At 44.8% G+C, this 16,055-nt stretch overlaps 1 protein-coding gene across 1 annotated transcript; it reads right to left on the reverse strand.

The window, feature by feature from the left end:
• Window positions 1-4,680: 4,680 nt before the first annotated feature.
• Window positions 4,681-15,445, reverse strand: LOC104370275 (nuclear receptor subfamily 0 group B member 2). The gene is given in 5 exon segments (XM_086631974.1): window positions 4,681-4,934; window positions 9,348-9,522; window positions 9,524-9,963; window positions 14,335-14,356; window positions 15,317-15,445. Coding segments are annotated over 5 exon segments (1,020 nt in total).
• Between the last annotated feature and the right edge of the window lie 610 nt (window positions 15,446-16,055).

Consider the following 16,055-nt stretch of genomic DNA (forward strand, 5'->3'; position numbering starts at 1 on the left):
CTTTGCTGGTAGGTGTCACAGCCAGAGAAACTGCTCTGCTTCTGGTTTCAATTCCAGAAGTGGGGACAAACCTTTCTCTCCTGGTTGTGGTTTTTTTTTAGGGGGAAGGGAGAGGGATGCGGGAGTAGGGAATTTTCCCTTACCTTCTTCTTACCTTCTATTCATTTCTCTCTCTGCTGCTCTATTGCAATTGCATGTTATTGGCAGGTCTTGCCAATCAAACCTGATCACCTTCTATGACAGGGTGACCCGCCTGGTTGACGAGGGAAGGGCTGTGGATGTAGTTTTCCTAGACCTCAGTAAAGCCTTTGATACAGTTTCTCATAGTGTTCTGGTTGAGAAACTGATAACTGCTGGCCTGGATAGGCACACCCTCCTTTGGGTTAAAAACTGGCTGGATGGCCGGGCCCAAAGAGTGGTGGTAAATGGGGCTAAATCTGGCTGGAGGCCGGTCACCAGTGGGGTTCCCCAGGGCTCAGTGCTGGGTCCAGTTCTGTTTAACATCTTTATCGATGACCTGGATGAGGGGATTGAATGTACCCTCAGTAAATTTGCGGACGACACCAAGCTGGGAGGCTGTGTTGATCTGCTCGAGGGTAGGGAGGCCCTTCAGAGGGATTTGAACAGACTGGATCATTGGGCTGAGGCCAATGGCATGAGCTTTAATAAGGCCAAGTGCGGAGTCCTTCACTTGGGGTATAAAAACCCCAAGCATCGCTATAGGCTCGGGGAGGAGTGGCTGGAGAGCTGCCTGGCGGAGAAGGACCTGGGGGTCTTGGTTGACTACCGGCTTGATATGAGCCAGCAGTGTGCCCAGGTGGCCAAAAAGGCCAATGGGATACTGGCATGTATCAAGAATAGTGTAACCAGCAGGAACAGGGAAGTGATCCTGCCCCTGTACTCAGCACTGGTGAGGCCGCACCTGGAATATTGTGTCCAGTTTTGGGCCCCTCGCTTTAAGAGGGATATTGAGCTCCTGGAGCGAGTCCAAAGAAGGGCAACTAAACTGGTCAAGGGGCTGGAAAATAAAACTTCTGAGGAGCGGCTGAGGGAGTTGGGGCTGTTTAGCCTGGAGAAGAGGAGGCTGAGGGGAGACCTGATTACAGCCTATAAATACTTGAGAAAAGATGGTGGGGAGGTGGGGGAAGGGCTCTTTACATTAGTGATGGGTGATAGAACAAGAGGAAATGGGCATAAGCTTAGTCAGGGGAGATTCGGGTTGGATGTTAGGAAGTATTTCTTCTCTGAAAGGGTTGTCAGCCACTGGAATAGGCTGCCCAGGGAGGTGGTTGAGTCCCCATCCCTGGATGTGTTTAAGAATAGGGTGGATGATCTACTTGAGGATATGGTTTAATGGGGATTAGGGATGGTTGGACTCGATGATCTCTAAGGTCTTTTCCAACCTAGAAATCTATGAATCTATGAATCTATTTCCCTTGACTTCCAAAGGCTGTCTTATGCTGTGCCTTTCCTCCTTCCAGTGAGACCTCTTGCTTTTGCCCCTAATCTCTGCTCATGATCCCTCACCTCTCCTGTTCCTACTTGCCTCTTGTACCTTCACAGCCTCCACCTTCACATGCAGCTTAATTACATTAGATAGATTCTTACCCCATCCTCAGCAAGACAGTAGTATCTCAGCCCCTTTGAACAGAATATCAAGCAAATTATTAACATTCATGCCCTCTCTGTGATCAGATCTGAGATGCGGAACGTTTGTTTGTAACCAAACCAACCTAAAGCCTTAGCTCAAGGTTGTTGAATTTTTTAATTGCATACATACTACAGAAGATGTGTTTTGTTAAAGACTTGTTGAAGGACTGAATCTTGTATTCAGAGCACAATCAGGTGAGGTCCACAAGTATCAGGTCTTGTGGGAGTTTCTTTTGAATCCTAGTATTTGCCTTCGTGGTAGAAGGTAATGCCATCTTGAAAACCCACGATGTTGACGATGATCTTCGCTGTGGAGCATTAGGCTTTATTTTCAGGCAGCTGGTTACATAGACACCCATCAGGCTAAAAGAGTAGTCAGCAAATATAGCATTGTCTTCCAGGTGAGCAAGCCATGGGAACTTGTTGGCATTGTGCCCTCCAGTTCAAAGAAAGTTGAACTGAAGCCATTGTATAACTTGAAGATAAAGTCAAAGACCTTGAAGCAGATTTCAATAAGAAATAAAGCTGCGAGCAGAGACTGACTGATGTGCTCTCAGTAGCCTGAAATTCAGGCTACTGAATCATGAACCCTGTCCTGGGTTCAGGTTGTTGGTGAGTCATTGAGCAGGCCTTTGGCTTATGAAGGTAAGCTAGACACTGCACCGAAATTAGCTCTATTAATAAGCTGGTTCTGTCCCCCTCTCCTGCTTTTTTTTATCTCCCTTTTTGCTCCTGTTTCTAACCACCCATGACTATTTCTCATTTTACATGTTTTCTGTACTTTTTACCTCTATCCAAAATTCCTTACTGTTCCCACTGATCTGAGGGTGTTTCTTGCCCTCTCTGCTCTCTTCACACCAGCAGTGGGAGCACTGAGATCAGAGCAGGGATCTTCTTCCCATTCCCATTGCAGAAGCTGCTGCGTGTGCGAGGCCGGCTGGGTCCCGCTGATGGAGCCCTGGCCTGTGCTGCACTGTCGCCTGTGCAAGTGGAGCATTTGTAGCAGCCAGAAGGTAGAAGCCGTTAGGACTTGGGAGGAGTTTGAGAGGGAGAAACTTGTACATCTACTGCCATATAATATTGTCGACACCAAACGTGCAAATATGATTTTTGGATGTACACTGCTTGCATGAATCTTAAAAAGAACAGCCAAAAAGCAAATCTCTGGAACTAATGTTTCCACTCGTGAACACAAACAACTAGCCATGGAATATCCTGTTACCATGCACCACTTGATCTGTGGCAACACTACTGAACCATTTTAACAAAAACCTGCTGAAAAATGCTAGCCTGAAGGCTTTCCATGGAAAGTTATCAGCCCAAAAAGCTTATTTTCTAAAAGGTTTGGTCAACTTGTAACATAGGAAGATGAGTTGTGTTTACTGTAGAGATTGTTACTTCCATGATCACTAGTACCCAGGGACTTAGTTGGTTTGTCTTGTTTGGGGTTTGCTTTTTTCCCCTTATTTTTACCATTTATTCCTCAGTTACCAAAGTGGGGGAAAATGTGTCTAATGTAGCTGAAACTGGTAGGCAGGAAACTCTTATTATTATTTAAGCTTCTTTTTTCCTTGGTTGACTTTCTTTTAAAGTCCTTTGAACATCTATCTCTGTATGTAAATATGTGTTGATGTGTACATGTGTATATATATATATGCCAGTTCTTTTTCTTACAGTTTTAGCTTGACTTTCTAAGGAAGCGTGGATTAAGCTATCATACTCCTTGTCTTCTTGTCTATCTGCCTGCCTGTCAGTCCCCATTTGGTGAATCTAAGCCCCTTTGCCAAACAAAACTAGATTGGACCCTCTACTGAAAAAACTCAGAAATTAATTCCTCTAAGTTTCATGGAAATCATTGGGAGAGGAATAGGAGAGGAAAGAGATACAAATAGCTTCCCTTACTGCAGCTAAAGTATAAGCTCAATGGTTTTTTTTTATCCTGACAGATGACCAGTCAGCGCTCACATAGCTTGGCACCAACCCCAACACATGCTGCCTCTTCTCCAGCCAGCCAAGTAGGAGACAGTGAGATGTTGTGGGGCATGCTGTAGCACACTTGGAGGTGGAGACGTGAAACTCTTGCAATCTGAGATGGAGGAACAGATTGTACACATCTGTAGGAAACCATATTTCAGCATTTCTGCTGTCCAAGGAACATCTGCCATCTGTTGGGAGGGAAGTGAGGGTAATTATAAAAGGGTGCAGGGAGGGCTAGAGGGGAAAAGTCTTAAATATGTAGGAAACCGGGCTACATTACTTCTGCTGCTTATGGCATAACACAATAGCTCTCAGCCTTTGTTATTCCCATCCTGGAAACAATCCTGAACAACAGCTTTTGTCTAGTCAACAAGTTTTTTCTTAGTCAGGGAAAGATGTTGTGAAAAACGGAAGAGGCATTTAAGGCCCACAGTTACTGCAAGACTTAGAAAAGGAACCTGTAAGCAAGCTGTCAGTAAGGGGGAGCTCCATCAAGCAATTACAGCCAAGGACCAGAGCTCTCAGTGGAACAGAAAAGAGGTTGGGATCAGGGAATGACATCTGAGGAAAAGGAAAGTTTTACATTGATTTTACCGCCGATCAGCCTTTTCTGTATCTATTCATCTTCAATTGGTTATGCGCTGAATGAAATATACCACTGCCCCTTTTCCTGAAAGCAAAAACTTCTGGAAAGCCGAAGGCAAGTAGACTAGTTTTAAAAAGTTATAAAAATGCTTACTAGAAATAATACGGTTGAACCTAGCACAACAGGAAAGTATGCTGGTGTTCCTAGATGGTCTTTGAGTATGCTAGACTAAAGGTTTTTGAAAGCACACAGAATCATGAAATGCTTAGATTTCTCTTCTTTTGAATCACGAAATTCTTAGATTTCTCTGCTTTTAATTCCAAAATATTACAAAATTACTCGATCATACAAAAAATATATATGGCTTACAAAGGTACATCAATTATTTGTTTGAAATGTGTTTAGCTCATAAAAATCCCCTCATCTCTTCAAAAATAGGTATTTGAGATCACAGATGTCATCTGTTTTCAAAGCCAGTCTGGCTTGATATACAGGGTCTCTAGAAGTAATACATTCAGGGTGGCCTCTCCTAGGATGGGCCTGAAGAAGAGCTCTTCAATAGCATCTGCATCAATATCTCGAAGAGAGGCGATTAGCTGAAGAACCCAGGCAAATCTGCCTCGGTTTCTATGGAACACCGTTGAGATAAACTCCATCAAGGCTTGCTGAGCTTCCTGCTGCAGTGTTTGTACATAGGGGAGATATTTTAGGACATGGCATCCTGTCAAAACAAAAAATAAAATAATAAATCTTCAGTAAACACTTTTGTTCTGTGCCCTTCATAATGATGAGTGTCTGGCTTTCTAGCTTATAGTACTTCTGTATAACATATAGTATAATACTATAGTACTTCTGATGGAAAGTGTCCCTGCCCATGGCAAAGTGGTTGAAACTAGATGATCTTTAAGGTCCCTTCCAACCCAAACCATTCTATGATTCTATGGTTCTACTTTCCCTAGAAAACAATACAAATTTTGTAAACATATTTTCTGGAAAAAGAATGTATGCATGGTTCAATAATTGGAAGGAACATTGAGCAGTGTTGTAAGCACATTGAAATCTAGCCCGTTACATTAAATTCAGCTTTGAAATAGTAACAGGAAGTAGCTTTGACTCAGTACAGATGGAGAAGGAGCTTTATAATGTTGTCTACCCACCAAATGATACTGAGACCGTAGTCTGAGTAGGTGGAAACATTCCTGCTGTAATCTAAAATAGGTGGGTAACAGGAAGATGGAGATGGTGGTTTGGAGCAGTGAGCAGGCTGGCAGCCTGAAGACATAGGTTTCCAGTCTACCCAGCCCCATCTCCCTCGTATTATTGCCTCTGCTTGCTAGACTCAGCTGGGGCACTATGGTTCACCATGCAATCTAGGTATCTTCATTTACAGCCTAAAAAGAGCATAAAGGTTCTCTGTGAGATGTATCATGACCCATAGGAGTAGGGCAGATGACTGTACTTCCTGTTTTTCACTCCCTTTCCTCAGCCATTTCTGAAGAGGGAGAGGTCTCTGCCCTATGGAGTCATGGTCTTGAGCCTCAATCATGCACCTCCCGTAGCATGTGACTTCAAACATGCTGGCTCACTGACGGTCTTTGTGAGTGCCAGGGATCGGTTCAAAGGACACTGCGTGTTTATCCTTTGCCTCTGGTGGGATTGCCGTGTCACGTAGCTCTCAGCATCCTGTTCTCACCACCTGAGGATAATACCATCTTTCCGTTCCTAAAATTGCTGCAGCCTGCGCATGGGTAGCATGAATCCTCATGATTTCTGCCCCTCCTGCCTCCCACGCCTTATTTTAACCTATGTCCCAGCACACACTCCAGGCCCGTTCAGCATCTTTTACAGTGAGTGACTCCATACCCAGGGAGGTTTGTGTTTCACACAGGATCATTTAAGTGTGGGAGGTTCTGCCTCCTTGCCTAGTGCCCTGTACTAGGGCAAAACCAACCTGGTTGGAGTTTTTTCCAGTTTGTGGCTGGCTGCCCTTTGTCAGACAGTCTTCAGCAGCTCTCTTCTCCCTAGACATCACCGCCACAGGAGAAGAAGCCTCAGCAAAGCCTGCAGCCAGGCGAGCCAGAAATTAAGGATTTGGAAAAGTCATTTTTTCCCCCAGGATTACCACCAGCTGCAAGCTGTGAGGATGGTTCCAAGTGTTAGATATTTCATGGAAAGGACGTTGTCAGGATTTTGTATATTCAGGATGAAATTGCAATTGCTTCTATTCCTTCAAATTTGCTTGATTTCCCCATTTGGTCTTCTTTTATATGTAATCAAACACTGGTTTTAATTTACAAATAAAGAGAAACTTCTTGTTCTGAGATCTGTTGTAATAATATTCAGTCAAACACATTTCCAGCTGAACAGTAAACCTCTTAAGAGCGTCTTTTTTAACAGAAGTCCTGTCACAGCCTTGATGGAGTTTTTTATATTTCATAGAATCGTAGAATGGTTTGGGTTGGAAGCAACCTTAAAGATCATCTGGTTCCAACCTCCCTTCCATGGGCTGGGATACCCTCCACTAGACCAGGTGGGCATCCACAGCTTCTCTGCGCAACCTATTCCGGTGCCTCACCATCCTCAGAGTGAAGTTATGTGTATATATGGCACTGACATGATAACAGTACCGTTTTTCACGATTCCCAGCTCTTTACTGCACAGTTCTTATTGCTTTTCAGACAATTGTCAAAAGCAGCATGAGCAGTTTCACCTCACTCTGTGCTGTTCATGCATGGTAGGACAGTCCTACCTGCTCCTTCCTTTGACTTATTGCCTGGGTCCTAGTGAAGGCCTTGCAGCTGGACCCTTCACCCACACACTTTGACCTCTCCAAAGCCACTGAGCCAAAGCACCCCTGCAAAGAGCAAGGATAGCAATATGTTCTGGAGAGTCTGGATTCAGTTGATGCAAGGCTGCCTATTTTCCCTCAGGGGTTGGGTGCACCCTTTCTCCTTCTCAAGTTCTTGCTGGTCCAGATGTGGTCCATCACTAACCCAGCCAGAACCTACTGCACAGACGTACTGCGCAGATTGTGCTTTAGTGCACAGACCTACGCTCCACCCTACCTCCTACCTTGTCCCCAAGGGATTTTTTTATGATAGTAAGAGCAATCTCTATGCCATAAGAGATCACTTAGGGCACAAGCAAAGCTCTGCCATACTTGTTTGTCATGCTTCTTGCCCAAGCGCTGGCCTAGCTCTGCTGCTGCAGCTGCGTTTCTGGGGGCCCTGTTGCACTCCAACTCATAAACCAGCTCTGGACCGCTCGGTGCCTGGTCCTTCTACGTTGCCTCAGATGGTTCTGGTGGTCCTAACAGAAATAAAACATTCAGGATGGGAGCCCACACGAGGTTCTCCATGATCCAGGAGAGGGTTTAGCATTGTCACTGCTGGTGGCTGCCTGAAATCCTCTTAGAACTGAGGCCTGTAATATATTAAGATTTGGCCAAACATCAAGCCAAAACTAAGAGGGCAGCTGAAAATGTGCTGCATGTATGTAGAAAACATATTCTGGGTTTGGTGGAAAGTGTTCAAGAGCTATTAAAAATATTAATTGTGTAATGACAGCTGTACAGATTTGTTTGCAGCAAAACAGGTAGAGAAAGGGTGGTTTGGGCTGTGCATAAGCCCTGAGTACTTGTTTCAGCCCAGAGTTAAACTGTGAGTCCTGCCCATGACAGGAAGGTTGGATTAGATGATCTCTGAGGTCCCTTCCAGCCTATGCCATTCTATGATTCTATGATTCATCTGGAGTTAATCTAGGCTTAACTAAAGTCCTCCCAGCTGCCTTCTGCCACCCGTGGAGAAAGACACCTCCACAGAATAGGGTCATCCCACCTATGAACTAGAGAGTCCCCTTGAAGCCCTGGGTGGTGTCTGCAGATGGCATGACAGGCTTCTGTGCCTCTCATATGGCACCCTGGGGATGCATCAGAAAGTGTGAATCTGGAACATAATACTGCTTCTGCTGCTTTCTTCATTAGTGCAAATCACATTTTATCCACAGAGATAACAAAAATGCCTGCTAGTTAAACTGTGTAAGCTGCTGCAAATGAGGGATTCCTCCTCTTACCATCACCCTGATATAACTGGTGGTTTCTCTCAGCCTGACTTTATTGTGAAAAACTGAGAAAATAACTTGCACTTAAACAAACTCCACTGGTTCGATGCTGCAGCGTAGGCACACAAGACAATACCAAACATTCGGATGACATTACATCTCAAGAATCAGAACTTGAATCCTATTGGAAACAAATATAAAGTCACTACAGCCTTCAAGCAGCCTATAAACCCTTCACCGCAAGAAATATCACGGCATAACTGAAGCGTTCAAGCATCCTTTTGGTGCGGTCCCAAGTGCAGCAGACTGCTGACAGTGCAGCCAACAGCACTGATTGCTGGGGAAGGAGTCAGGGATCTGAGCCAGAGCAGACTGGAGTCAATAAGGCTTTCCATTTACTTTAGCGGACTTAGGGCTCAGCTCTTAATGACTCACACACTCAGTGGTGCTGACCTAGGCAACCTGCCTTCCTAAAGAGGCTGCACTTGGCACTAGAAGTGGGAGGATGTAATCGCTACTCTGAGTTTGCTCCGTGACTGCCATCCCAGGCTTTGAATGTAGAGATATTATGAGATAAATAAATAAATAAATAAATAAATAAATACATGCTGTGTAACCTCAACGCAGTATCCTTTTGCCTCAATGATGGCAATCAGATGATATAGATTATGTTATCTTCTCCAATGTTCTTGCTACAGAGGAAGTCTGTTAAAATACTTGTAAAACTCCCATCACATACCCGTGTACCTTCTCCCCTTTGCTGTACTATGGGTGAGGCTGCTCTCTTACCTTCAAACTGGGAATCGGTTTGAAGTGACACAATTAATTCTTTATGACTTAAAATTTGTCCACTAGAAGCTGTTTTGACCCACAGTGGGTGACCTGCTGCACACATCCAAGGAACTGAAATAAACTACTTCAGGCAGAAAATCATTGAATTGTGGAATATAGATTTTTGACAACATTTGGCTATATTCATAGAAAAGAGTAAAACTAAACATTTGTCTATATGCAAACAAAAATGCCAAATGTCATTATAGGCACATAATCATGTGTAATTTCCCAGAAGACTTACCAGAATTAAAAAGAATAATTCCTTTAAGATAAGCATATTCTTTTGCACTTATGTCCAGGTCCCAGAATTTCCACAATAAATTCTTCATCTTCTGAACTTCTGCTAAAGATGCTCCCAGTGACGAGCTGCCCAGTTCATTGCTAGCTGTCAAAGACTGATTGAGAAGGATTTTTTTTCAATAAACTTGGGGCTGAAATCTCTCTCAGGTCAAAATCTACCCCTTCTTGTGCCATGCCCAGGACAAAAAGAGGGGCCCAGTTCTGCTGTACGAGGACAACCTGATCCTCCCAAGGCAGGTGATAAAAGGAAGGCAAGTTTCTAATAAACGTTAAAGTCTTCACGAGCACTTCAGAAGCTCTTCGGCACGTGTCTTCTGGTGTTTTCAGGACAACTCTTCTCCTGTCCGTACAAGAGCAGCTCTTGCTTCCTGTGGAGCGATGGGGACGGCAATACTGCCGGTCCCACTGGGTCTCACTTCCGCGCTCTTGGTTAAGGATCTGGTACAGGATGCTCTTAGCGTGGTGCGTCTCGCACCGACATTTCCCAAACTTCTCAGCTGGGATCTCGGCAGCCATAGAGCCAGAGTTCCCCGTGGCAGGAAAGAGCGGGCACGGCACTGTGCATCCGCAGCAGGGCAAAGCATCTGTGCCACGGGGCGAAGCCTCGCGTGCGTTTTATAGACGCGGGCAGTTGGAAAGGAATATGACCCTGACCTGTAAAGTTACCTTGAGCTTTATGGCTTTATGGCGCCTCGAGCGAGGCGGTGCCAGCAGCCCCGTGCGGCGCCAGCAGCCATAGGCAGCGCAAGCTTCTGAATGATGCTGTGGTAGCAGTCCTTTGAGCAGATGCTTGTTCAAAAGGAGCCACCTGGAGATGCTGTGGATGTCTACCATTGCTTTTCTGCACTTAACAGTGCTTGTACTTTACACTGGATGTGACACCTATGTCAAGGAGCTCATAGGTGAAAGTCCCAGGGATGGAAATCCCACATATAGGAATTATTTCACATTCCTGGGAGATCTGAGAGAAACTTCAGACAATGTCAGCTGCTATAGCTCATGAGAATGTTATCTCCTGCATTTCATGTATGATAATTTCAAGCACAGAACATGTGGACTTCTCCTGGACTTGCTGTGTAATTAAAATTACTGTGGAAATAAAACTGGTGAAGAAAGAGAGCAAAATGGCAATTCATACTGTTGTATGTGTGAAATTTTGTAGCAGAGCAAGAGCTGAATGATAGAATTGTCAGGACTCTTCAGTCAACATCAGGGAACATTAAGTTGCGGGACATTACGGCTGGGAGAGTTGGGGCTGTTCAGCTTGGAGAAGAGATAGCTCCGGGGTGATCTTCTAGCAGCTTTCCAGTACTTAAAGGGGGCCTACAGGAAAGCTGGAGAGGGACTTTTTACAAGGGTATGTAGTGATAAGACAAGGGGCAATGGCTTTAAACTGAAAGAGGGGAGATTTAGATTAGATATAAGGAAGAAATTTTTTACATTGAGGGTGGTGAGTCACTGGAACAGGTTGCCCAGAGAAGCGGTAGATGCTCCGTCCCTGGAAGTGTTCAAGGCCAGGTTGGATGAGGCTTTGAGCAACCTGGTGTAGTGTAGAGTGCCCCTGCCCATGGCAGGGAGGATTGAAACTGGATGATCTTTGAGGTCCTGTCGTGGTTTTAGGCTGATCCAGCAACTAAAACTCACACAGTCTCTCCTTCTCCAGTGAAGTGGAGAGGAGAAAAATATCATAAAGGGACTGAGGGTTAAGACAAGAACAGAGGGAGCACCCACCAACCATGGTCCCGGGCAAAACAGACTTGGCTTTCTTAAAGCAAAACAATTTATTAACGGTTATGTAAAAGGACAAAGGGAAGCAAAACCGGTTACTTGAGAGGGTAAAAAGAAACAAAGCCAGATCTTAAAACCGACACCTTCCTTCCCGCCCCCCCGCCCTTTCTTTTTCCTCCCAGCTCTACCTCCTCCCCCCAGAGGCGCAGGGGGCAGGGACTGGGGTAGTGCAGGTCAGTTCATTCCGTGCTGTAACTGCTGCTTCTTTCTTAAAGGAGGAGGAGTCCTTACACCCTTTTCCTCTGCTCCAGTGGATCCCCTACTCACGAGGAAAAATCCACAAACTTCTCCAGCATGAGTCCTACGCATAGGATGCAATCCTTCCCCATCGGATTGCCCCAGTGTGGGCTTTACCACAGTCTCGGATTCTTAGGGAGATGTTGCCACTCACTCCGGAGTGGGTCGTCACGCAGACTCCAGATGCTTCTCTACCTTGTCGTGCATCCCAACACGACCATCCTCAGGCTCAGGCATCTTCTCCCCACGGGCTGCGAGTGGGTCGCTGCTCCACCGAGGTCGTCCTGGTTGCAGGGGGGCCGCCTGCTATCTCACCATCAGCCGCAGGGGAAACTCGGCTCCGGCACACCTCCTCCTGCTCCATCCTCACTGACCTGCTGTCGATGCGGCTGTTTCTCTCAGATCTCAGTCCTCTCCGGGTGAACTCAGCCCAGTGGGCACCCCAGGAGTGGGGTGCTCCCTGAGTTCCCCAGCTGGCTCCGCCGCCGCCATTCTCAGTGGGCGGCGCCGGCCCGACGCAGGCAGCTGCCCAGCCGGGAGCCAGGGAGCGGGGGCAGTGCCCTCCTCCCTTCTCTGCTCGCTCCTGGGAAAAGCACCTTTTTCATTTCCTTTGTCCCAACATAAATAGGGCAATTTGCAGAGGCGCTGATTGGCTCAACCTCGAGGGGGATGGGAGTCCGATCTGGTGGCCAGAACCAAGTCTAACATGGTTTCAAAACTAGGGAGGTCACAGGGAGCAAAGCCCCTCTCCTGCCACCAGAATCCCCCCCCATCAAACCATGACAGGTCCCTTCCAACTCAAACCATTCTATGATTCTGTGAATGGAAGGAACTCAGCATTAATAAGAAAAAATTGATACTTCAGGTTTTTGTTACTTCGTACTCTCTTGCTGCTTTTATATAGGGGAAGATGTCCTAAGTTTTTTCACCAAGCACAATATTTATGCATTCCTACTCCCTGGGCTCTTAGCATGTCTTAACAAAAAATAAGCATTAAAAACAACAGCTCCAAGAGCTACTTCTGTTACATCTCGAAGCCTTAGGTGTGTAAAGGCCACCCCATCAAATGCATAGCTGCAAATTTGTGCTTTGTTACAACTGTCTGTTTTTTCCATGCTGGGCCATTTTAAAATTTCCATTTATTTATCTCTCCATGATATTTATGTTGCAAAATTTTTCTCTTCTGAGGAGATAAAAAGTGGAGGAAGAGATGGCTGCTCCAAAGTTGAGCAATCTGGAAGTGTAGGGCTGCTGAGGCGCAACTACCACTAACTGCAGTGAAGGTCAAGGGGGCCCAGAGCACTGAACACCTGATGAGATTTGCTTGTCCACCTCTCCATCCATTCAACAGCTCTCTACTGTTGTCCACTGCTGGAGTATCAAAGAGCATTTTAGGTTAAATAGCACAGCAACAGAGAAGTCCCCAGAAAGTCCCATTCTTATCATTCTCACTGCAAAATTCTAGCTGGGCTGAGGTTCAGTGGAATGAACTCCAGTTGCAGGGCTAACTCCATCTGAGGTTCTGCATGAATTACATAGACTGGCTAATGGCTGTGCTAGAAAGAGTCTGACCTTGCTAAAATCATTCTTGCACAGAGTTTGCTTGTGAAAAGAAGTCCTGTCTTCTAATTCCTGGTGAGCACAGTGGTGTTCCAGTAATCTAGGTAGGAGAATGATCTCTGATAAACCCAACTCCTCTCCTCCAAGGAAAAGAAATCTTTGACTCAGCTGAAATCAGCACCATTTCACAGTTCACCATCATTTCACCCTCATGGTTCATGTCATCATTTTGCAGCTCCTATTAATTGTGCTGATTAAAATTATACTCCAGATTAAACTGGTTTGTTTCCTACATTGTTTTTTTTTAAGGTCTGCATCAGTCATAGAATCATAGAATCATAGAATGGTTAGGGTTGGAAGGGACCTCAAAGATCATCTAGTTCCAACCCCCCTGCCATGGGCACGGAAATCCTCCACTACACCAGGTTGCCCAAAGCCTCATCCAACCTGGCCTTGAACACCTCCAGGGATGGGGCATCCACAACTTCTCTGGGCAACCTGTTCCAGTACCTCACCACCCTCAATGTAAAGAATTTCTTTCTTATAGCTAACCTAAATCTGCCCTCTTTCAGTTTAAATCCATTGCCCCTTGTCCTAGCACTACACGCCCTTGTAAAAAGTCCCTCTCCAGTTTTCCTGTAGGCCCCCTTTAGGTACTGGAAAGCTGCTATAAGATTACCCTGGAGCCTTCTCTTCTCCAGGCTGAACAGCCCCAACTCTCTCAGCCTGTCTTCATAGCAGAGGTGTTCCAGCCCTCTGATCATCTTTGTGGCCCTCCTCTGGACTCATTCCAGTAGCTCCATGTCCTTCTTGTAGTAGCTCCATGTCCTCCTTGTCCTTCATATGCAGAGAGTCCTAATATCAGCAATGTATTGTATTGGATACCATTTCTATTTATCATAATTGATTTATTTTGGTTGTGTATAGTTCTAAGAGGCAGAAGCAAATTATATTTTTCTAACAGGAATTCCTGGTATATTTTAATAGCTTTATGACTGTTTACCAAAAATACAGACTAAAGTTTACTGCCTCAGTACAGCTGCTAAGGACACGTCATCAGCTTTTTCTGAGAGCATGATTACTTGTAATTATGAGTCAATATTGAATTACAGGTGAAACTGATCCTGGTGGTCCTAATTGGTAGAAAATTGTCTGAAATGAGCTCTCTATGTGACCTGATTTTCTCAAATTTAGAGGAGCAGAAGCTAAATTTAGCTCTATGCTCATAAATTAGACAATAGTTATTTTTTCTTTCTAAATCTTACCTGTAGAGTGGCTGAAACCACATGCATGTAGATATCAAGCATCTACAGTCTTCTTGCTAAAGTAGTAATGCTTCTTACTTTCAAACGTTAAGAAAGTATACTACACAAAAAAACCCACAATATTGAGATATGAGAATCCCATGGGCTTTTATCTGTTTTAGATGTTTCTAGCACGATGGTTTGAAAACAGTGACACAGTCACATTGATGTTATTTCTTCTGTTTTGCATTTGTATACTTTTTCAATCAACAAAGGATACACACCCACAAATGCTCACTGCCACCACATTCTCTCTGCAGCCATCAGAATTGCTCCTTGGGCACAAGTGCCACCATTCGGACAACAAAAAATGAATCCTAAGTCCACACAATAAATTGCTACAGACAGCTCATGAATATTCACACCATTGCTGGGAATTGCCCTACTCCGAGCAAGGCTGCCATCTCCACCTCTCCCATGAGTAATGTTGTTTTGTGCACCTGTATATTACTGTTAAAGATAATATACACTTAATACAGCTCTTCATCTTTGTTGTTTAGGTGATTCACACACAATGCAACCTTCTTCCTAAAATCCCTGGATTTCTCAGGTTTGCAAGAACTGCCTGCTAGGCATAGATGGTCCCACACTTCTACCCTTTCTGAACAATGTGCAACAGCAGGGTCGGTGTTGTGAAGTCAGCAGGAGTTGAGGGATATGGATGTGGATGTTGTGGATGCCCCATCCCTGGAAGTGTTCAAGGCCAGGTTCAGTGAGGCTTTGAGCAACCAAGTCTAGGGGAAGGTGTCCCTGCCCATGGCAGGGGGATTGGAACTAGATGATCTTTAAGGTCCTCTTCCAAATCAAACCATTCTATGATTCTATGATTGTATGGTATTTGTTACTATTAAATATCCAGTGACTTATGCACTTTCTTGAATACCCTATTGGGTCCAAAAGTATAAGGCATGTAATATTTTTGACTCTTCACCTATAGTCTTAATTCGCCTAATAGAATACTTGGAAGGCTGAAGAGACTTGTCAGATAATACAGGAGCTTAAGTGGCCCTCTCATCCTTACCTTGGCAGTAGCCAAACATGAGTCCTTCAGGAAGAGTGTAAGATGTATACCACTCTTCTCATCAGTACTTATCTTGCCTTCAGTCATTCGCAGCTCAGGGAATTCCTGAATCAGAGTGATTTTAGGCATTTAGTAACTCTCAATTAATTGCTACCCTATAATCTCATGCAGTCTGCTCCTGAAGCTGCATGAACATCCACATGTCAAGGAGCTTTGTGGATGTTGTAAGGGAGACAAAACTTAATCAAACATGACATTTGCAGGATTTGGTGACTTCTTGCTCTTGTACTGGGGAAAAAAAAAGGAATCAGTCAGTCCCTATTCACCCTCTCTATAGCTTGCTTTATTTTATGAATCTCAGCAAGACTCTCACAGTCATCCTTTGTCCAAACTAGAGATGTAGCTTCCAAAATTGTTCTTTCTTTAGAGTTGGTACCACGCCTATAATTATCTTGCTACCGTTCTTTGAACCTTTCTTAGCCCTATATATTTTCTAAGATATTCTTTAAGAGGAAGTGAGGAAAGTATCAGAACAGGACACAATATCTAGGACTTAGGAGAGCATGGATTTATACAGGGACAGAATGAAGTTCTCTGTTTTGTCTTTCCCAGAAGTCACTCCTGAACACTGAGCTGTTGTTGCCATGAAACTGTTACATCCCCCAAGTTTACTCCTAACAGTTCAGAGGCTGTCATCTTAGTCAGTAGTGCAGTCAGGAGTGTTTTATCTCATGTACAT

The sequence above is a fragment of the Tauraco erythrolophus genome, chromosome 2, assembly GCF_009769465.1.
Source record: "Tauraco erythrolophus isolate bTauEry1 chromosome 2, bTauEry1.pri, whole genome shotgun sequence".
NCBI lineage: Eukaryota > Metazoa > Chordata > Aves > Musophagiformes > Musophagidae > Tauraco > Tauraco erythrolophus.